At 43.9% G+C, this 22,277-nt stretch overlaps 1 protein-coding gene across 3 annotated transcripts; it reads left to right on the top strand.

Moving 5' to 3' along the window:
- The first annotated feature begins 20 nt into the window (after positions 1-20).
- LOC129714577 (transportin-2) lies at positions 21-21,779 on the top strand. Of its 3 annotated transcripts, none has more exons than XM_055664296.1 (22): positions 21-150; positions 4,864-4,976; positions 6,210-6,285; positions 6,601-6,750; positions 8,331-8,571; positions 8,665-8,746; positions 10,219-10,341; positions 12,329-12,447; positions 12,931-12,991; positions 13,168-13,327; positions 13,591-13,743; positions 14,254-14,479; positions 14,901-15,072; positions 16,208-16,294; positions 17,331-17,438; positions 17,940-18,098; positions 18,740-18,827; positions 19,492-19,590; positions 19,918-20,013; positions 20,354-20,429; positions 21,070-21,169; positions 21,585-21,779. In XM_055664296.1, exons 1-22 carry the CDS (start codon positions 30-32, stop codon positions 21,762-21,764), a joined length of 2,790 nt encoding a protein of 929 aa, XP_055520271.1. In that variant the 5' UTR covers positions 21-29; the 3' UTR covers positions 21,765-21,779. The 3 variants fall into 3 exon arrangements, with proteins under 3 accessions (XP_055520271.1, XP_055520272.1, XP_055520273.1); XM_055664297.1 differs by lacking the exon at positions 21-150 and adding an exon at positions 967-1,114; XM_055664298.1 differs by lacking the exon at positions 21-150 and adding an exon at positions 1,223-1,434.
- Positions 21,780-22,277: the final 498 nt, after the last annotated feature.

The raw sequence follows: 22,277 nt of genomic DNA, 5'->3' as shown, positions 1-22,277 counted from the left end.
CCTCCCTCGGGGGTGGACTCGGAACGCGCATGCGCGGGGAGCGGCGCCTGCTGGGTAGACGAGGGCCTTCGGTCACGTGGGGGAAGCAGCGGCGGCCGGGGTTGGCGGGAGCGGATTTAAACCGGGGCCAGGCCGGCGGCGCGAGCGGAGGTGAGTGAGGGGGAAGCGAGGGGGCAACCGGGGCCCGGCGGCGGAGGAGATACAGACGTGAGGGTGGTCGGGGAAGAAGAAGAGAGAGATGAGATGAGCGGGACGAGGGCCGGTGGTGGTAGTGGTGGGAAGAGAGGCGACGTAGATGAGTGAAGAAGGGGAGAGAGGAGGCTGAGGGAGGTCTAGACTGTGTGTGTGTGTGTGTGGGGACCAAACTTGCCTCTCGGGGGGAGGCTGCGGCGAAGGAGAGAGAAGTTTACAGGGAGTAGGCCCGAGGGCGGTGATTGGGGGGGGAGCGCTGGCCAGAAGAGGTGCGCGCTGGCAGGATGCCCCAGGAGAAGACGTGGGGCCTGCAAGGAGGAGAGAGAGAGGAGGAAGTGAAAGGTCCCAGATCTTGGGTGGGGGAGAGAGAGAGAGGAAATAAGGTCTGAGGTGGGGTGGAGGGGCGCTATCATGAGGTGTGGGAGTGGAGGCAGAGTAAGGAATATCTTCGAGTAGGATACAACGAGATGTGGGTCCTAGGATTTTGTTTGGGGGGGGTGGGGGAGAAAGAACGGTGGGGATTCAGAGATGTGATAACTTTAGAGGTGTAAAGCCCAGAGTGGATGTGTGTGGTGAGAAATAAGGAACATCTCCGTTGTAGGGGAAGAGTTGGATCCTCTGAGGTATGCCCCCCCCCCCACGAGTAGTGTTTTTATTGGGGGTGGGGGGGCAATGAGGATCCCCAGGGTGGTGGCGAGGGAGAGCAGGGAGGCTCTGGTGCTTACGGTTCTGGATGGTGGTGGAGGAGGAGAGAATCTGGCGTGGGGGCGTGGAGGGAGGAGGTATGGGGCCATGTGAGGGCGGTGGTTTTGAGTTGAGCCCTGGTAGGAGAAGAGCTGGTAGAATGGAGGAGGCGGTGGAGGCCTTCTAAATGTCGACGGGGGAGGCGGCCTGGATATAGCTCAAGGAAATATAGCCCGAGGTGAATTGGTTTTTGTTTTGGGGAGTGGATTAATAGACACGAGTCTGGGAGAGGCGGGTGTAATACTAGGCCCAGGCCCGAAGTACCTATAAGCTTGGGGTGGGCGGGAGCTCAGGCCCAGACAGGGAAAGATTCAGGCCTTGGCCAGGAAGAGAAATATTTAGGTTTTGGCGTTGAGGAGAGGAATTACAGGGCGAGGAGTGAGGGGAGCATAAACGCGAGAGGAAACTGAAAGCTGTTCTGGAGAGCGGGACAGGAGTGGAAGCGTGGGGCCTGCAGAGATAAGGGACTGACGGCCCGGCAAAGCGATGCGGAAGAAGGTGGGTGCCCATGCCCGGTTAGGTCGCAGAATATTAGCAATGGGTGCTGCGATGGTGGCGTTTGGGTCCAGATGGGGGTGTGTGTTTGTGGGGGAAGTAGAGGCGACCCCAACCTTGATCGAGTAACGATGGAGGAGAAAAGGGAAGAGACGGTAACGTGAGCTGGGATGGGGAGAATGAGCATCGCATCCGTGGAAGAGGGAGGGGGTAGTTTGTGTCGGGGAAAAATAGGGCTGGTGTGAGATTGAGAGCAGGCGCTCGATCCAGTGAGAGAGCAAGACTGGGCTGAGGAAGGTCAGGGACAGGCCACCGATCAACAGGGCCTGCCTGTAATGCGAGTGCGACATGGAAGACCGCCGCCTGAGGCTAGATTGCGTACGGAGGCAGCGCTGCTGGCTTCATCTTTTAGCTGAGATTGAGGCCTCCACTTCTGCAGGCTTCGGGCCTCGCTCGCCTTATTCCGCTTCCCGCCCATAGGCGGAGCCGCACGCATCCTTATGGGCAGCCGCCTGAGCCCTGGCTCTGGACACCCGAACACCGGGCGAAGTTGGTTTGTTTGGCAAAGTCTGGCCTCCGTTTGGGCTGATTTCAGGTTCTAAAACCGGTTTCTAATCCGTTGCACCATGACCCGGTCCGCCCCATTAGTTCCTGTTCATCTTCCTGAAGATAACTGGAGATAATAACGTGAACAAAGGTGCTGATGTCTGTACACAAACTATGGGCCTTAGTGAACTAAACATCCTTTCGAGGGGTGATCTGCTGTGTGAGCACTTTGTGAGCTAATTATCTGAAGATGTGGTTCAGAATACACGTTTTTAATGCTTGCGTTTTTACAACATAGCTCAAACAAATTTAAATTTTAATAGGCATTTGTGTTTTTCCGTTTGGACCAGTCTACTCAATTAAGGGTTTAAGAAGGAGCTGCAGATGCTGGAAAATCGAAGGTAGACAAAAATGCTGAAGAAACTCAGCGGGTGAGGCAGCATCTATGGAGCGTTCACTCCAATAGTTATTCGCTCCATAGATGCTGCCTCACCCGCTGAGTTTATCCAGCATTTTTGTCTACTGAATTAAGGGGATATTTTTTCTGGCTTTGTGAGATCCATAATCTGTAGTGTACATTCTGTTGATTGAAAGATTGTCCAGTAAAGGTAATTCATACCTTGTGTTATAATCCGTAAAATAGATTTTGAGATTGTTCTTGAGATGAGTATGCTTTTAAGTGAGAGTGAATCCATTGTAAGCATCTGGAAGGCGCTATAGGTGCATCAAATCCAGGACAAACAGACTCAGGAATAGTTGCTTTCCGAGAATTATATCTACCATAAATTCAAATTCACACATGCACTGACTAAATCGCCCAACACGGACTTCCATCTGTATATATGTATATATGATATATGTATATATGTCCCCCCCCCATCTCCCTTCTGTTTTTTTTTTCACTTGTTTGTTGTGCACATTGTATGTATGCACTGAGCGAGCAGCTTTCAGTTTAGTATAGTCAGAGACATCTTTGGACATAGTTACCATGATTAGTAAACAAAGTGGTTTCACAAAACAATTTCTGGTGTTAAAGTGTTGCGAGCAATCCAAAACAAAGTGGCCCTTTGTTACCAGGCCCTTTGTTTAACATATATAAAGGGCAGCTTGTAATAGACCATAATTGTACTGTGAGACTAAAGAGTAAGCAAATAACTATCGTCTACCTGTAGCAGTTATTCTCTGGATTTACAGACTTGGTTCCTCAATGCCAGAAGCTTCTCTTCATCAGTGTAGCAGATTCTTCCAATATCCAATGCTAATGGATTGATATCATTCAGTTTAGCCTCTAATCATTCATATCTGCCAGCTATATATACACCGTAATAAACTAGAAACCGAGACTTTGGTGCTACAGCTAACTCATAGGCTTTTTGGGACCAATATTTTTCATCTGCCTGCAGGGCAAAATTAATTTGGGTAGGATCTCATAATTAAAGACAGATTCCACTCACTTCTGAAGTTCAGAACTCCACTGATGGATATCAGGAACTCCCCCGTTCAGTGGAGCATAGCAGAAACTGCAGGCCAGTGTGGAGCGTTGTAGCAGCTTCTTGGGTGAGGGGATTATACTGTGAATGGATCAGGTGCTTGGTGTAGTCTTGTCAACTATGGTCGACCTTGAAACCATTTAAAGCCATTCAGCATTATGTATTATTCAATGTCATCCTGTGGAACAGCTAAAATGCCTGATTGTTTCAAATATGGCAAATAATGTGCAGCTCTTTGATCCTGACAGGATGCGAACACCACACCAGTTAATGGCCAACACCATATGGTTTCTGTAGGTTGAAGTGGTTGGGGCACTTTTTCTGAAAGGGCTATTTCATACCCAAACTGGCAGCATGGTGGTGCAGCTGGTGGTGCTGCTACCTCACAGCACCAGGAGCACTAGTTCAACCACATTGACCAAAGTCTCCCTGTCTGCGGTGTTCGTGCGTCCTCTCTGTGACAGTGTGGCTTTGCTCCACATGTTCTAGTTTCTTCCCACATCCCAAAGACGTGCGGCTTGGTGGGTTAATTGGCCTCTGTAAATTGCCCCTAGTGTGTAGTGAGTGAATGTGAGAGTGGAATAACGGAAATTGTATGAACAGATGATGGATGGTCAGTGCACATTGTTGGACTGAGGGGTCGGTTTCCATGCTGTATATTTTAGTTCATTCAATCAGCCAATCAAAACTAATAGTAGACACAAATGCTGGAGTAACTCAGTGGGACAGGCAACATCTCTGGAAAGAAGGAATGAGATGCTGGCTGTCCCGCTGAGTTACTCCAGTATTTTGTGTCTACCTTTCATTTAAACCAGTATCTGCAGTTCTTTCTTACACATATTAATCAAAACTGTTTCAGTGAGCTTGTTTAGCAATCCACAGCTTCTCTGGGGGCTCGAGTGCTGTGGTGTTGGTTTATTATCAGTTGCTTTTCATTTGTTTGAGCTTTCAAGGATTCGTGTGCAATCTATATTCTTTGTTTTTGTTGAACGCTTCTGCTATATTCTCAGCTACATAATCATTAGGTTACATGAGAATCACAAAGAGCAGTGTGGGGAGCCTTGAGTGATGACTGTTTCCACCCAATATTAATTGCATCCTTTAATTAGTGCAAGGTGTCTGTGGCATTTTCTATTAAGCAGGCTAAGAGTGATTGTTTTTGTCCCTTTTGATTTGAGATGATTCTATTTGCTCCCAGCATTGCACCTTCAAACTCAGCAGTCAAAGAACACCTTTGGCTGTGTTTTGTTTCTCTGTTGTCCAATTTGATTTTCCTCTGTGAAAGTTATACAGTTAAAAACTGATGCTCTGCAAGGTATTCTGTCAACTGGCATAACTAAACCTAATTCGTTCTCATTCACCAAGGTGTCTCATGACTTTCTCTCCTTTGATGCAGATTTATTGTTTATGATGGAGTGGCAACCTGATGAGCAGGGTCTTCAGCAAGTACTACAGCTGCTCAAAGATTCTCAGTCGCCAGACACAGCAACGCAACGGGCAGTTCAACAAGTATCCTCTGTGTTCAATGTATATGTTATAAAGTGAATCTGTCCAACAGTTCACTTGTCTAAACCCAACCATACTCTAGCAATGGTTCGTGTCTCTAGTCCATCAGTTTATTCTACAATGTTGGAGTGAATTTTATGGATTAGTGTGTGATTGTTCTTTTCGGCTGTGTTTTGTGTAGTCTTTGGTTCACCAGACTGTTACAAAGAATGGCCATGTATAAAAATGCGGGTTTATTCAGTGCTCCAAGGACTAGAGACCCAGCCTGCTCAACCTCTCCCTATAATCCAGACCCTCGAGTTCTGGCAACATTCTCGTAAATCTTCTCTGTACCTGTTCCAGTCTAACCTGGCCAGGGCCTACACAGTGAATGATAGGGGTCTGGGTAGTATTGTAGAGCAGAGAGATCGAGGAATGCAGGTGTATGGTTCCTTGAAGGTGGAGTCGCAGGTGGTCATACAACTGCAGCATGACCTTCCAACTTCTATACTCTGACTGACGCAGGTGGTCAAAAAGGCTTTTGGCACATTGGCCTTCAACAGTCAGAGTATAGAAGTTGGAAGGTCATGCTGCAGTTGTATAAGACATTGGCGAGGCCGCATTCACAGTATTGTGTTCAGTTCTGGGCACCATGTTACAGAGTTTGAGTAGGAACAAGTTATTGTGAACAGTTATGTTAGTGGGAATAGCTGGCAAACTCGGGATTTCTATGTTGACAACAATTGCATTTTGAAATCATTCACCTTGGGCCAATTTCCAATTAGAATGTTTTCTAAATGGTAATACCAGGAACTGTGGGGAGAATTGTATTTGGGTCGGTGGGTGCAATTGACCAAATGAATAAAAGTTATTGCCATTGGAGCGGCAAATGAGGAATTTCTGGTTGTGTCAGATTTTGTTCATCCACCATCTGATTATGGTCTTGAACTCTACATCTGAGGTGATGGTACAAAATGTGTTTGAAGATAATCTTAAATTTGTTTTAAGATTTGTTTAATTTCTGTTGGATATAGTTAAATGGTGTATCATTATGATTAAATGCATTTAAATTCCAGGGAATAAAGGAGCATTATAAAAGTTACTAGAAACAGGCTTCCCTTCCCAAAAGACTGGGGATTTTAGGTAGTATTCTAGAGTTATTTTTCATTGCACCATCTGTAATTGCATATTGGCTGTTTGCATATTGCAGAGTGTTCTGCATTTCTTTGCTTTATTATCCTGAGCTGTTTTCCCCAGAAATTGGAGCAGCTGAACCAGTATCCGGACTTCAACAACTACTTGATCTTTGTCCTGACCAGGCTGAAATCAGAAGGTGCTGTTTAATAAAAAGTTATCTATTCTGTAAGAAAAATGTTTTTATTTCCACTTTGTGTCCCTGTTTGGCGGAGCATGGCTGAATCCTCAAGATGTGACTTAGAAACTAGTCGCTGCTTGATAGAATCAAATACACAGGACAAGATGTTAAGAAGTCCCTTGTGCCAATAGGTGGGGAGCATTTCACGACATTCGTTGATTGTTGAGAGTGGTAGACGCTCAACATCGGCGGGGGGGGGATACTGTTGTGTGCTGTGGTGCTTTATTCAGGGCAATTTCATCAAATGACATTTTGTTGTTTCTCCGCTTTCAGATGAACCGACTCGGTCCCTCAGTGGCCTCATTCTCAAGAACAATGTGAAGGCTCACTATCAGAGTTTCCCCCAGGGAGTTGCCGAGTTCATCAAACAGGAGTGTTTAAATAACATTGGAGATGCCTCTCCACTCATCCGAGCAACTATAGGTAACTTAACTAACCTGACCAGCAGTTTGGGCACTAGTAGTGTTGTTCTCCTGCTCCCAATAACTATTGCACATAAAGTGCTCAAATGTAATAAATCATCCTCTGTCTTTATGTCAGCAACTCCCAGTGAATTTGCACTATTGCCATTTTCAGAAGGAATTATGTAGTTTATTTTGTTCACCCTCTTGCTCAGTCTGATTCCTGATGTTCAACTGATGTACGAAAGCCTACACTTTTGGCATGTTTATGTCAGGATAGTTGTCACAAGCTGCATTTTAGCATTGCTATCTGGATTAAAAGGTGTTTTGTCCGTATTGCACAATTTCCATTCACTTATAATTTTGACTTTGCGGCTTCAATGTGACACAATGTACCACGCACAGTATCTGTAAGCTTTCTACAGCAGAACTGTTGTGTTATACATAAAATGCTGGAGTAACTCGGCGGGTCAGGCAGCATCTATGGAGAAAAGGAATAGATGACGTTTTGGGTCGAGACCCCTCTTCAGACCCGAAACGTCACCAAATCCTTTTCGCTGGAGATGCTGTCTGAACTGCTGAGTTACTCCAGCCTTTTGTGGCTGTCATTGGTTTAAACAAGCTTTTTCAGTTCCTCCCTACACAAGCATGATATACATAATTGATAAAGGAAATGTCTCCTGCCTGGCTGATTAATCACATCTACCAGGCTATGAAATAGAACTAATGTTCCAAATTTCACATAAAACGGCAGAACTACAAAAATTTGTGACTGTACAAAGAGTTAATAACTTTGGCATATGATGGGAAATTAGTGAAATTATGCGAGGTAACTGAATGAGCCATGAGTTTATGTTCCAAATTATCTTTCCGCAATTGAAATGAGCACAGTTCCTTTTACTCCTGTCATAACACGTACCTTCTTCCTGTGGTTAATTATTGATCAATCGTATGAATCTACATGATAACATTGTTTTTTACTCTTCTGCAGTAGTAGGTTGGCATGTATTCAAGTGTATAATTAGTTCCTTAAATAGCTAGTACTCCAGGGGTCAGTTTCATTTCAATTACTTGGCAAAGATCAGTAGGCCACCCTTGGTCAAGTTGCAGACCCATAACATTATTGTCAGTCTTTCAAATGGGTATATTTTGCTTTGGTTACACAAGGCTTGAATGGATTTTTGTAACTTTGCCCAATGCAAAGTCCCCAGATTGGGGTCACTTCTTTAAAATAGCTTTTGGTGTATTAATGGTCCCGGTGTTAAGATATAATGGAAAACATGGTGAGCAGTCTATGGAAGTACTAACAGACAATATATTGCAAGAGGTCAGACTGCTTTGTGTCCACAATTCCTCTGTGTTAACCCTTTGGCTAAATCCCATTCAAGTGCTTCCCTCTTATTGTACTGAAAGGTTATTGTGGGTAAGTTGGGATGTGGAGTTGAGATCAGTTGTGATCTTGTTGAATGGTGAAGCTTGCCACGGGGACTAAGTGGCATAACACAATGCTCCTATTTCATATTTCTATTATTTCCCGAGGCATTGATCCATTGAGTTACGAGCATTTTCTTGATCCTGCAATCTGCTTCTTTTCGCCCCCAGGTATTTTGATCACTACTATTGCTTCAAAAGGTGAGCTGCAGGCTTGGCCAGAGCTGCTTCCTCAACTCTGTAACTTGCTCAACTCTGAAGATTACAATACATGTGAGGGTGCATTTGGAGCTTTGCAAAAGATTTGTGAGGATTCGTCCGAAATGCTTGACAGTGATGCATTGAACAGACCTCTGACTATTATGATTCCCAAGTTCCTGCAGTTTTTCAAACATTGTAGTCCCAAGATTAGGTAAGAATTTATTTAACCCTGGTGGTCAGTTGTGTAAGAAATCAATGTGTCCTGGATTTAGTATTCAGAAGTGTGTGTTCCTTTGTCTCGCAGATCCCACGCAATTGCTTGTGTGAATCAGTTCATAATCGGCAGGGCCCAGGCACTTATGGACAATGTCGATACTTTCATTGAGGTATGTGGTTTAAGTGCATGAATGGTAGGGTTGATGGCCATGATCCCACCCGTTTGAAAATCCCCAGCTACAATCCTAACCAGTGTAGCAGTGGGAATTCCTGAATTGCAGAGAGGGTACAGCCAGAGATCCTGCTCCCATTGCATACTACTGAAAATTGTGCATTGGCAGTCTGCCCGTCACATTTGCTAGCCATAGTGTGAGCAATTGGGCCTTGAGGATTTTTATTAAGTGGTTGAGGAAGGAGACATTGAAGAGCTCAAATTGGAGGTGTTAAAGCTGTATTGCCTTCAGAAAACAAGGGAACGATGTTGGCAATTGATTTCTTGGTTTCCATTGATATGAAGTCCTTTATTTAGGTGATAATTATTATAGGAAATGAGCAGCCTGGCACTCTGTATTGTACCTTTATTGAATCTCTTTGCTTCTGACACTGTACTTCTCCATTGTGATCAGACCAAAATGATGTAAGCTCTTGGTGGTGAGGGCTGGTAGAATTGCACAACTCTTTAAATGTAGTAAGTGCTGGCTGACTTTGGTACTTTTTTTATGACAATTAGAGGGACATTTTAGATTTTCAAAATTATTTTTAATTCGTTATTTGAAAGTTTTTTCTGCTCAAAGAGCTTTGGTTGGAATTATGGCAAGTCTGAGCCAGCTATCAGGGCAATGCCGTCAGTCCCATTCTTTGTGTGGATCTAATTTCTTTTTAAGGTAGATTCTGTTATTTGTCTCTGATTCTGCCATGGGTCTATGTCTACTCGGGTTCTTCAGTCCTGTCACTCAGTAAAACTATCCCATTTGAAAATTCATCTAATCTATGGAAGTACATCTCATTAAAATTTCAGTTGTCTTTTCATGCTTTCCCGCAGGCCTGTACCATCATTCTGCCTGTACCAAACTTCCAAGTTTTGCCATCTGAAAATGTTGGAATTTTACCGTACATTCTTATGTTTCAGTCGTTCATTGAAAAAAAATAGTCCCATCACCCGCCCTGAGTATTACCACCTACCATCCTCCGCTCTGAAGCATGACCATTTACTGCTCGCTATCTGGCTTTATTTATGCTTCTGTATCCCTTCAATCTTATTGCTGCAATTTTACTTACCAGCCTTTTGTACTACATTAAAAATGACCTGCTTCTTGCGCTTCGAATTGTATTTAAATCTTTTTTAAGATTTAATTTTCTCTCCCAGGTGATGCCTTCCATTTTTGAATAGTCACCATATTGGGTAGCTTGCCTGTGGCTGGAAATCAGCCTGCTTAAGTGTCAAGGTCAGTGTATGTATTAATAGCCGACCTTTCACTTGGGGAGAGTTCATTGGATGTGTATAAAAGGCAGTAGCCACTCGGCTAGCTAGTGGACCTAGTCAGTAGCAAGATAAATACTTGGATTCACTTAGCGTTTAAATGTAGCATTTATTGTACAGTGTGCCTTGCGATTGGGTGATGATGTTACTCATTTCCTGCAGCACCTATTTGCATTAGCGACGGATGAGGATTCGGAGGTGAGAAAAAATGTGTGTCGGGCACTGGTGATGCTGCTGGAAGTTCGGATAGATCGGCTTATCCCACACATGCACAGTATAATCCAGGTAAGATATCTGCGGTGATGCAAGTACACACAACCTCATGTCCGATGCACACACTTCATTAGACTGATAGGGCCTCTGGCCCAAGTCATCCCCAATGCTTATCCAGTTTAGCTACGTTTGCACCACATCCTGATAAATCCCCCCCCCCCCCCCCTGTCCATGTACCTGTCCAATTTATTTTTTCCAGCACCTCTGGCAATTTGTTCCGTGTATCCACCAACCTCTGTAGGGGGCATTCTTTCCCCTCTCACCATAACCCCATGCTTTTGAGTTTTAGACTCCCTTACCCTGGAAACAAAATTGGCTAGCTATGCTCATGATTCTATATATGTGAAGGTTACCCCTCAGCCCTCGGCCTCCTTTGCTCTAGGGAAAACAGAAACATAGAAATTAGGTGCAGGAGTAGGCCATTCGGCCCTTCGAGCCTGCACCGCCATTCAATATGATCATGGCTGATCATCCAACTCAGTATCTCGTACCTGCCTTCTCTCCATACCCCCTGATCCCCTTAGCCACAAGGGCCACATCTAACTCCCTCTTAAATATAGCCAATGAACTGGCCTCAACTACCCTCTGTGGCAGAGAGTTCCAGAGATTCACCACTCTCTGTGTGAAAAATCCTCCCCAGTCACTCCCGCTAGCTCAATCCCTCCATTTCAGGTAACATTTCTGTTACTCTTTTCAGAACCCTCTCTAGCTCATCCTTCCCAAAGCATGGCGATCATAACTGCACACACTATTCCCAAACCTATCCAACTATTTGCACAAATAGAACTTAACATCGCAACTGCTTTACTATGTCTCAACTGATAATGGAATGCAACCATATGTCTCCTTCACCACTCTGTGTTGCCACTTGTACTCAAGTCATAAGTGATAGGAGTAGAATTCGGCCCATCAATTTTGCTCCACCATTCTATCATGGCTGAGCAATCTCTCCCTTCTAACCCTATTCTCCTGCCTTCTTCCCCTAACCTCTGACACCTGTACTAATCCAAAATCTATCCATCATGTAAATACTTTTGATGGGGGGGAGGGCACGTCTGTTAAAGTATTTGGGGACATTGCTGGTGCGCTGCCTTCATGAATGCATCTCAATGCTGGGCATAGGACAAGTCATCCGAGATGTTAACTTCCCGGATCTTGAAGCTGCTCTCCCCACCACCACCCTGCCCTTCCCCCAGCAATAGAAATTGGTCCCTTCTCCCAACTTCCCTTTCCTGATGTCAGCGATTACTTCCTTGTTCTCATTAGCGCTGAGTGTGAGGTTGTTTTTACGCACATCTTAAGCAAGTATTCCATCTTTCTCCTATACGCCGACTCATCACCGCCAGGGATTTGGCCAACCATAGTGTTGTTTATAGACTATTGGAGCAATACTTAGCCGCAGTCGTGAGTGGAAAGAGCACGCAGCCTTGCGTAAACGTTGTGTACCGTGTGTGTCATTGCCTGATTTAACTATATAAAATGTAACTCTTTACATCACCTATCTGTAGTGATCTTTGCCTGTGGATTTCATTTGACAGCTGGGGTGCACCTTTAAGTTTGTAAGCAAAATTGTTCAGATTTGTTAGACCTGCAACAATTAGAAAAGCAAGCTATTTGCCAATAAAGTTAGTGTCGAATTGGTTATCACAGTTCATTGTGGGCAAGGATATACTCAACCCGTGGTTAATTGTGGACAATATTCTCAGAATATTAACAGGATTGTTTAAGGGTGGTACCGCTATGTCAGGTTTACCTGGATTCTGGTGTCCTGGGGAAGTTGCGAGAAGTTGGTCAATGCCCCCAGACTTTTACTTTGTTGGGGCGGGTTGGTGAATTTAATGGTTAAGCACTAACTCCTGGTCATTATCTATTTTGACACTAAATTGAGTAAGCTAGAGTTCTGGGTATTGCCAGAAACTTATCTCTGCTGTAATCCTGCCAGTAATTCATGTAATGACCCATTTCCTTTCTTCCACCATCTTCCCTCCCCCACCTTCAGTACATGTTGCAGAGGACGCAGGACACTGATGAAAATGTAGCACTGGAAGCGTGCGAGTTCTGGCTGACGTTGGCTGAACAACCCATCTGCAAGGAGGCCCTATCAGGACATTTGATCCAGTAAGCATTTGTAGAATGGGGCTCATGAAGGCATTCTGCATTAAAAAGATAGATTACTATTTCCCCTCCTAGCAGCCTGGTGGTCTATTGTCGCCTAATCATAGCAATCTTTATCACTAGACCTGCATTAGAATGTTTAATGAAGCCGTCTCTGGTGGAGAGATTTTGGAAATACTTTAATCATTGTCCAAATGACTACATTGGTTCTAAATGAGATTTTTAACTTTTGTTTCTGAAATAACTTGTATGAATCAATATTGATTGCTTCCACCATCATAGGGAGACTGTCCAAGGATTGATTATGCACTGAATATTTTCAACAGATCAGTTTTAAATTGTTCCTTCGGCCCTGTTATGTTTCCACTTTTGTGAAGGCAATTAAATAGTCTTTGGGTTGTACCTGAGATGGCTCTCAGATACCTTGACACTGGAGGAGATTGTTTATTCTGCATATTAATGCGAGCTGATACTTTTGTCTTGTAGGTTGATTCCAATTTTAGTGAATGGGATGAAATACTCGGAAATTGATATAATCCTTTTAAAGGTGAGCACTGTTAACTCTTGCAATGCTTTCTGAGGAGTGAGTTGGACCTGTGACAGTGCACGAATGGATCTCCTTTTCAGTTACAAAAGTACACAGAACAACTTTTTCTGAACTGCAGAGAATTTTAAAAATTAGTTCTGACTGATATTAACCTACTGCCTTGCACTTGCTGCTAGGGTGATGTAGAAGAGGATGATACAGTCCCAGACAGTGAGCAGGATATAAAGCCACGTTTTCACAAGTCCCGTACGGTTACCCTGCAGCATGAGGAGGATGCCGCTGAGGAAGATGAGGACTTCGATGACGATGATGACACTCTCTCTGACTGGAACCTGAGTATGTTTCTCTACAGTGACTTTGCTAATAAGGCACATTTACCCATGCACTAGATGCAGTGTCAAGATCCCAAAGCCTTTCACTCCATTGTAGAACTGAACCATGTTGTCAGTATAAACTATTAGTTGCTTCAGGATGGGTTGGGTAACGGTATTCTGGGTAGTAAAGATATTTCTGTATGCACTGGAGTAGTTGCATGTGTGAGTCTGGGGCATGGAGGTGCATGTTGGGCGAGTGCTCATGGTTTTGTTCTTTCACGTTAGGGAAATGCTCAGCAGCAGCACTGGATGTCTTGGCCAATGTTTTCAGAGATGATCTTCTGCCTCACCTTCTGCCACTGCTGAAAGGACTGCTGTTCCATCCGGATTGGGTTGTTAAGGAATCTGGAATTCTGGTTTTGGGTGCAATCGCTGAAGGTATGATACAAATGTTAAGGTACAGAAAGTTTTCTTGTAACATTCTTGAGAACCATGTTGGAAATGAGTAAAAAAAGGTTGTGTGGAAGATTATCACCAAAATGGTCTGAAGAAGGGTTTCGGCCCAAAACGTTGCCCATTTCCTTTGCTCCATAGATGTTGCTGCACCAGCTGAGTTTCTTCAGCATTTTTGTGCACCTTCCATTTTCCAGCATCTGCAGTTCCTTCTTAAACACCAAAACAGTTGTGACGGGAGAGTGAGCAAGCAGAGCTGCTGCTAGTCAACTTCGCTGTCTCAGTAAGCAAGCGAGCCTGCTGAGTGATCCCAGCTCTGCTTGGAGGCTGTGGGGGAGGGGGGGGGAGTTATCCAATATACGATATGCTCCCCTGTTTTAAGAATTTGGCACCTCAATCTATAACCCTTCCAGACATTTTTTTCAGGTGGCTAGTGATTCTATTCACCCTCTTTCCCCTTTTGTGTAATGTCTAAAATTTTGTGTCCACTCTTAGGTTGTATGCAAGGGATGGTTCCATACCTCCCGGAGTTGATCCCGCACCTCATTCAATGCCTGCCAGATAAGAAGGCACTGGTGCGCTCCATTGCCTGCTGGACTCTGAGTCGCTATGCCCACTGGGTTGTCAGTCAGCCACCAGATCAGTACCTTAAGCCGCTAATGACTGAACTTCTGAAACGAATCCTGGATGGAAATAAGCGAGTGCAAGAGGCAGCATGCAGGTGAGCTGGGTCTGCAGTATTCTTGCTTGGAAAATGCAACACAGCAGTGTTAATAAGATGCCTATATCGAAAATCTCTATCCTCATCTTGGATCTATAGAGCTGTTTGTAGTGATTCTGAAGGCTGGAACTAATTTCCATCGAGTCTTACAGAGCGGATTTGTACAGGTGTCAGGGGTTATGGGGAGAAGGCAGGAGAATGGGGTTCAGAGGGAAAGAAATCATGATTTCTGTGTGTTCGGGATTCTGCGATTGAGACAGTATACTGGTCATTAGCCAGTCCATGGAAAATATTTACAGTTAGAGCAAAGTTGGTGTACTAGAAATAATTCCAGCCACAATGTAACTTAAATATTGAGCATACAAATTTCTGGCTGCAACCTGTCTGTGTAATCCTGACTTTCTTGTTATCCTCCCCTCAGTGCATTTGCTACATTGGAGGAAGAGGCCTGCACTGAGCTTGTGCCGTATCTCAGCTACATCCTTGATACACTAGTATTTGCCTTTGGAAAGTACCAGCACAAGAACCTACTGATCTTGTATGATGCTATTGGCACCCTGGCTGACTCCGTGGGACATCACCTCAACCAGCCGGTAGGCAGCAGATGCGATCTGAGGGGGTCGAAGGATTTACTGCTCGGGTATCTCACATTCCACCCTAAGACCAGAAATGGCAAACAATGTTTGTTTGGAGTAACGTAAAAAAATATGGGCTGCCCAAAGTTGGACATTCTTAAGGTGTTTTGGATTGCCAGCAATAACAAGTGTACCCCTGTGGGATTACTTGGTTCTGTCTAGAACATATCCTTTGGTGTACCATTACAATCGGGTTTGGGCAACAACTCTGTTTTAATGAGTACTAATTCTGGCATTCCCAATTGCATTGTACACGTCTAAAATGAGGGGTCTGTCAAGTGACGTGGCAGCCATGCTAAACAACAAGAGCGGCTTTGGGTAGATAGCTAAACAACCCCATAATTAGTGGTTCGTAACTGCATTCTTATTGGGTGTAATCATAATGGGAGGAAGGTGGGGGCTCGAAGAACATTCCATACTTAGTAATAGCAGAGCCCAGCATTTGAGTGATAAACATAAGGAAGGCTGAAGCATTTGCATCTCCTCAAGTGCAAATAAATGAGCCGTATTGACTTATCTTACTGACGCCAATCTTTACTAAAATCAATTTACTGTTACCAAGAAATGGCCAAAGACATTTAATACAGCAAAGGCTATCCACCCCAGCTGATGTTTTGAAGATGTTTTACTCTAGAAACCAGTTTTTTTTAAACTCTAGTAACCAGAATGTTCCATTGCAGTACAATGCTGACCCAAAAAGTTTGTAAAATTAGTCAAGTAAAGGAGAAAGATCCAGTCTGGCAACTCTGCTTGAGTTGCAATGGAGTTTTGTCCTGTGCCTTTGAACATTGCTTCTCCTGCTGCCTGATGTTGCTGAGTTACTGTAGCATTTGCTTAAATCTAACTTTGTTACAAATGTAACCTGCGATATATTGTCAAATTGTCCATACCCTTCAAGTTCCCATGTCCTGGTCAGGCCACCTAAGCAGTAATGTACGTGAGACTTGATTCTGGTTTTCATATGTAGAAAGCATGTGGAAATGATGGGAACATTTTCTACAGCTGAAGTGGGGACAGCTTGCATTTTGTGGATTGGGGTCACTTCCTTTGCACGGGTAGATGCTTATAACAGGCGCTTTCTCTGTGTCCACAGGAGTACATCCAGAAGCTAATGCCCCCACTCATTCAAAAATGGAATGAGCTCAAGGATGAAGATAAGGATCTCTTCCCTCTATTGGAGGTGAGTTATCGTTGCGTGCTGCCGTGTCTCAGATACCAACGCTATGGGTGGAAGTTGATGGCTGCATAATCTCTGTACCCTCTGTAAAACCTTGTATTTGAGAAGTCAAAGTAGAATTAAAAAACCTGGTAGCACATTTTTTTAAGAAACATTTGGACAGATACATGGATAGGTTTAGAGGGATATGGGTCAGATGCAGGCAGGTGGGACAAGTATAGATGGGACATTTGGCTGGTGAAGTCAAGTTGGACTGAAGGGCCCCATTTCCATACTGTATGACTATAATTCTAAGAAATATCAGGCCAACCACTGCTCTCGTGCTCTTCTGCCGAGGACACGTGACATTTGAAATATTGATTTCAGTATTGAACCATCTGTTTCTGGTCAATCATATCCTAATATTATCCCTAACTTCTTTTAAGAGCTTAATTCATTCCATCCAGCTGCCAAATCATTGGGCAGTTACTACCCCGTCCTCTCCTGTCTCTGTCTTCATTGACCTTTGGATATTGCAAACCTACTGTCTTCCTGGTCGGACTGCACTGGGAACAAATGTACAAACTTAGTTCAATTTTAAAAAACTTGGAAATACTGGGAACATTGAGATGTTATAGAGCATTGTTATGGAGGATGCAAGACCTAATACAGACTGTCCATGCTATACTGTATAATGAACTGCTATGTTATCCTCTGCAAATGTATATAATATTTTGTAAATTGTTTGGTGTGACACTCAACCACAGAGATTGGGTGAAATTGCACCTCTGGCATTTGCTGATCTCTGGATACTGAAATAAGCCACGGAGCAGAGTTCTTGCTCTCTGCTGCCATGTGGAAACATACACTGGGAAGTGCATGTGTAACATTTTCCATGTCACAATAAAGCAATTACCTGTATGATATAATCCACAATGATGGTTTCAGAGCAGAGGATGTTCCACTTGTTTTGAATCCTGCTCCCAGTGTGGTTGACATTTGCTATTGATTCCATAATTCCTATTTGTGTTGTTACTCACTGATTCTTTTTCCTCCCCAGTGCCTCTCATCAGTGGCCACGGCTCTACAGAGTGGTTTCCTCCCGTACTGTGAGCCTGTTTATCAACGTTGTGTCACACTTGTGCAGAAAACACTAGCCCAGGCTATGGTAAGGTCCTTTTATCGTTGGTATTTGATTGGGAATTTTGCGATATGGAATCTTATCCAAAGCTAGCTGAACACCTTCAACGTCAGGGTGCATCTTCATCGATTGCAGAGTAAGTGCTGCCTGTAGCACAGTGGAAAGCTACGACTATGCAGTGGGCAAGTTGCAGGGTATGTTGGTGTGGAGGTCCACAGCATGGTTTCAGTTGCAGACCCTGCTGATTTAAGCTTGTGTGAAACGTAAATGACCAAATGAGTGTCTGTGTCATGGATTTTCGCATTGTTTGTGCTAGTTGATCTTAAAAAAGTTGAATCTGGGACATGCCTTTGCTATGATGAATAGAAATGCAGACATTTGAATACTGAACAACTTCTGTTGATTTTTTTCTTTATTCTGAAGCAGCATGTACCATTTTCAAGGTTCCTCATGTAAGAATAAGGTTGGTGTCTTTCCATGTTATCGACGAATGTTTCCTCACTGTTTTTTTCTTACTTTTGTTCTCAGATGTATAATACTCAGCCGGATCAATACGAGGCTCCAGACAAGGACTTCATGATAGTGGCCCTGGATCTGCTGAGCGGCTTGGCAGAGGGCCTCGGTGGCAATGTAGAGCAGTTGGTAGCTCGGAGTAACATCATGACTCTTCTATTTCAGTGCATGCAGGCAAGTGAAAGGAAGCCACGCTTGACAATTTGCGCCAGAATTTTTATGGCCTTGGTGTATCTGATTGAAACGTTGCCAAAGATTTAATCATGGTTGCATTGCATAAAAACCTGCTGGCAAATCCCACAATGTGAATTATTGCGAGCCATATATTAATAAAGTCTAGGAGTGGTAAAATGCCCCTTATTTTGGTTTAATATTTTGTCTGGACGTTAGCAGGATCAGCAATGTACTAGTGTTCAAATATGGCGCTAATTTTGCTTAACTCTGAGATTAGTTTAACCTTTTTGACAGTGAGCAAAGAGGTAGTGGCATTTACTCTCCCAGCCTGAACCAAATGACCTATGTGAAGGTGGATCTGTGCCATCTAAGTGACGCATTGATCTAACATTTGGTTCTTTTGGACCCTTGAGTCCGTATTGCGCCCTGTAACATTTTTCCACAGAGCTACTTGTTACAATCTTGATTGGTGTAGTCATTGATTTAACATAAAACGGAATGAAGTTGTTCTGTTCTTCATAATTATAAAGGTGAACTGAATATTATAGAGATGAACAGGGTTGAGTGAGAAGGTCAATTATGCTGTGTTATAATCCATGGGCTTTGGGTTTTCAGTGACATATCTTGTGTCTCCTCTCTAGGACACCATGCCAGAGGTGCGTCAGAGTTCATTTGCACTTTTGGGAGATCTCACCAAAGCATGTTTCCAGCACGTTAAACCCTGTATAGGTGAGTATGGAGGCTACAAACAAGCCTAATTGTATGTCTGGGTGCTCCCATCTAATTTGTCCCATATCTTTGGATAGTGCTTGATCCCTACCACTATTCTGAAAATAATTTGTATTGGTGATAAGAGAAAGAACCAGGTACAGTTACAATATTTAAAAGATATTTGCACTGGTACATGGATAGAAAAAAATTAGAGATGGGCCAAAAGGGAAAATCTCAGATAGGCGTCTTGGTCGGTATGGACGAGTTCATCCAAAGAGCCTGTTTCCATGCTGTGTTACTCTGGCTTGTAAATATATGTAAAGTCCTGTGTCAGGCTATCACATTCAGGAATGCTTCCTAATATTGCTGAGCTATGTGGTTTACAGTAATAGTCTGGATTTCCTTTCATATTCCCTGTCTACCATGCATATCCCTCTCCTTGCCCCCTCCAGATCCTGAATTGCTGGTTTGTGCCAGATTCAAGGCTGGTTAGAATGGCTGCCCTTCTTACATTAACAAGCAACTGTTTAAATGTGGTTATGGTGCTCCCCTCTGTGCAGGCCATGTGGTCACTACATTTCTGCTTTTGGTAGTGTGGATGTGAATGAGTATGAAGCAGTTCTGTTTTCACTATTGCGATGTTTTTAAAAATAGTTTCCTCTTCTTTTCCCACTCTCTTCAGCTGAATTCATGCCAATCTTGGGGACCAACCTAAACCCTGAGTTTATTTCTGTGTGCAACAATGCCACGTGGGCAATTGGGGAGATCTGCATGCAGATGGGTAAGTCTTTAGAGTAAGTCCAATTGGAAGATTGGAAAAAGTGTGTGAGGCATTGATTAGTGTTTATATCGTGTTGCCCATGGTCAAGGTGCACTCATGGCGATGGCTGAGCGAAAAACCCTGTGAAATATCGTTACTTTGTTTACGCCCTTCAAGGGAAGATTAAGAGTTAAAACAAAGGGTTTTAAATTACAGGAGATTGATCTTAAAATTGTGCTCGATGCTCATTAATGTGTGCTTTTTTTTAAAAACTATCTTAACTGTTGCCTTGTTGTTCAGTTTTGGGGAATATAAGACTTTGAACATGAACTTTGCTTTTTTTATTAGGTGCTGAGATGCAGCCATATGTGTCGCTAGTCCTGAATAACTTGGTGGAGATCATCAACAGACCAAACACTCCCAAGACTCTGCTTGAAAACACTGGTAAGAAACTGAAGATGCTGAGTACCAGTTGAGAGCTCGGGGTTAAAATGATCATGCATTTTCTAAACTCTTGTATTTATCTGTCTGAATTTTCCTGTGCATGTACAAATGACTAACAGAGAACAGATATATTGGCCCCCATCCTGATCTGCCCTTCCCTCTGTGACAGAACGATGGAGTGCTACTAACACTTGGGAATACTGCAGTGATGATGAGAATATGCAGACATTTGAATCCTGAATTAAATGTTGAGCTTTTCTATTCTGAGCATAATAACCGAGGGCACTACTCCAACTGAATGTGTTGATGTTTGTTGACATTTCTCATTCCTCCTCCACAGCTATTACCATCGGTCGCTTGGGTTACGTGTGCCCTCAGGAGGTAGCGCCCATGCTGCAGCAGTTCATCAGGCCGTGGTGAGTGTTTCATAAGTAATCCTTGAACATAACCCCACTCAACCAAGAGCTGGCTCAGCGAATCGTTTCGCTGAGCACCTCCACTCAGTCTGCCTTAACCTAACTGATCTCAAGGTTGCTCAGCACTTCAACTCCCCCTCCCATTCCCAATCTGACCTTTCTGCCCTGGGCCTCCTCCATTGTCATTGAGGCCCAGTACAAATTGGAGGAACAGCATATTTCACTTGGCTGGCTTACACCCCAGCGGTATGCACATTGACTTCACTACCTTCAAATAACCCTTGCTTTCTCCCTCTCTCCATCCCCCTTCCCAGTTCTCCCACCAGTCTTATTGTCTCCATTCTATCTCCCCTGACATCAGTCTGAAGAAGGGTCTCGATCCGAAACGTCACCTATTCCTTCTCTCCAGAGATGCTGCCTGTCCCGTTGAGTTACTCCAGCATTTTATCTACCCCAATCTTCACCTTCTCTCTCTTCCCCCACCCTTGCTGCATTCCCAGTGGCCACTGGTCAAGTGCCAATAATGTCTCTGCTCCAGGAGGCAGTGTGGTGTGGAAGCCACACCAGGGCAGCGGTGAGGTTCTCATAGCCTAAGGTCCATGTGATGCTACTTTTAATCTCCTGCTATATGGATCTACAGGTGCACATCTTTGAGAAACATCCGTGACAATGAAGAAAAGGATTCTGCCTTCCGTGGGATCTGTATGATGATTGGTGTGAATCCAGGAGGAGTTGTACAGGTGAGGAAATTGTTTGTGGTTTGCTGCCCTATGTGTGACTGAATCCCACTAACAAGGCTATCCCTAGTTTGGTATTGAGTGAACTGATAATCTGTTAGCCTTCACCCCAAATCACCAAGTTAAAGATGACAACTTCTTTTCATGATGCTTGTTTAATTCAGTGGTTGTCTGTATGGATGGGATACTGGAGAAAGCAAGCATAAGCAACTGCACTGTGTGGGGGGGGGGGGGATTTGGGGGGGATGTTGTAGCGGACCTACAGATTCAGAATTCCATGGGCATTTTTGGGTGAATGCAGAATGATTGTTCATTTTCTGCATTTCCTGCTCCACTGGTTTCAAGCAAGGTGTATGCATGGGTGAACCATGCAGGTTCTGTGTGTGCAAATGAAAACTGAACAATTTGTTCCTTCTAGGACTTCATCTTCTTCTGCGATGCTGTTGCGTCATGGGTGAACCCAAAGGACGACCTGCGTGAGATGTTTTACAAGGTAGGTGACTGTTCTGTGGATTCTAAGTCTACCCTGAGATGTCCATTTCACTCACTCCCCTGGCTGCATACTGGATTCTTTGACATTTGTAGCTTGCATAATTAAATTGAAGGTAGCTATTCCCATGTTGAGAGTGGTATTTCACAAGAGCAATGGAGTGCTGCTAACACCTGGGAATACTGCTGTGATGATTAGAATACGCAGACATTTGAATCCTGAATTAAATGTTGAGCTTTTCTATTCTGAGCATATTAACCGAGGGTGATATTCCAACCGATTGTGTTGGTTTGTTGACATTTTCTGTTCCTCCTCGGCAGCTATAACCTATAAGTATTGTGAGAGGGTCCAGAGGAGGTTTATAAGAATGATCCCAGGGATGATTGGGTTAACATTTGATGGTACTCGGCCTGTATTCGCTGGAGTTTAGAAGGATGACGGAGGACCTCATTGAAATTTACCTAATAGTGAAACGTCTGGATAGAGAGGATGTTTCCACTAGTGGAAGAGTCTAGTACTTGAGGCCATGGCCTCAGAATAATAAGAGGGTGGTAAATCTGGAATTCATTTCCATAGAAGGCTGTGGAGCCCAATTGATAATTTTACAGTGGAGATTGATAG

The sequence above is a fragment of the Leucoraja erinacea genome, chromosome 39, assembly GCF_028641065.1.
Source record: "Leucoraja erinacea ecotype New England chromosome 39, Leri_hhj_1, whole genome shotgun sequence".
NCBI lineage: Eukaryota > Metazoa > Chordata > Chondrichthyes > Rajiformes > Rajidae > Leucoraja > Leucoraja erinaceus.
Note: the sequence above shows the minus strand (reverse complement) of the source record. Positions and strands in the feature narration are given on the sequence as shown.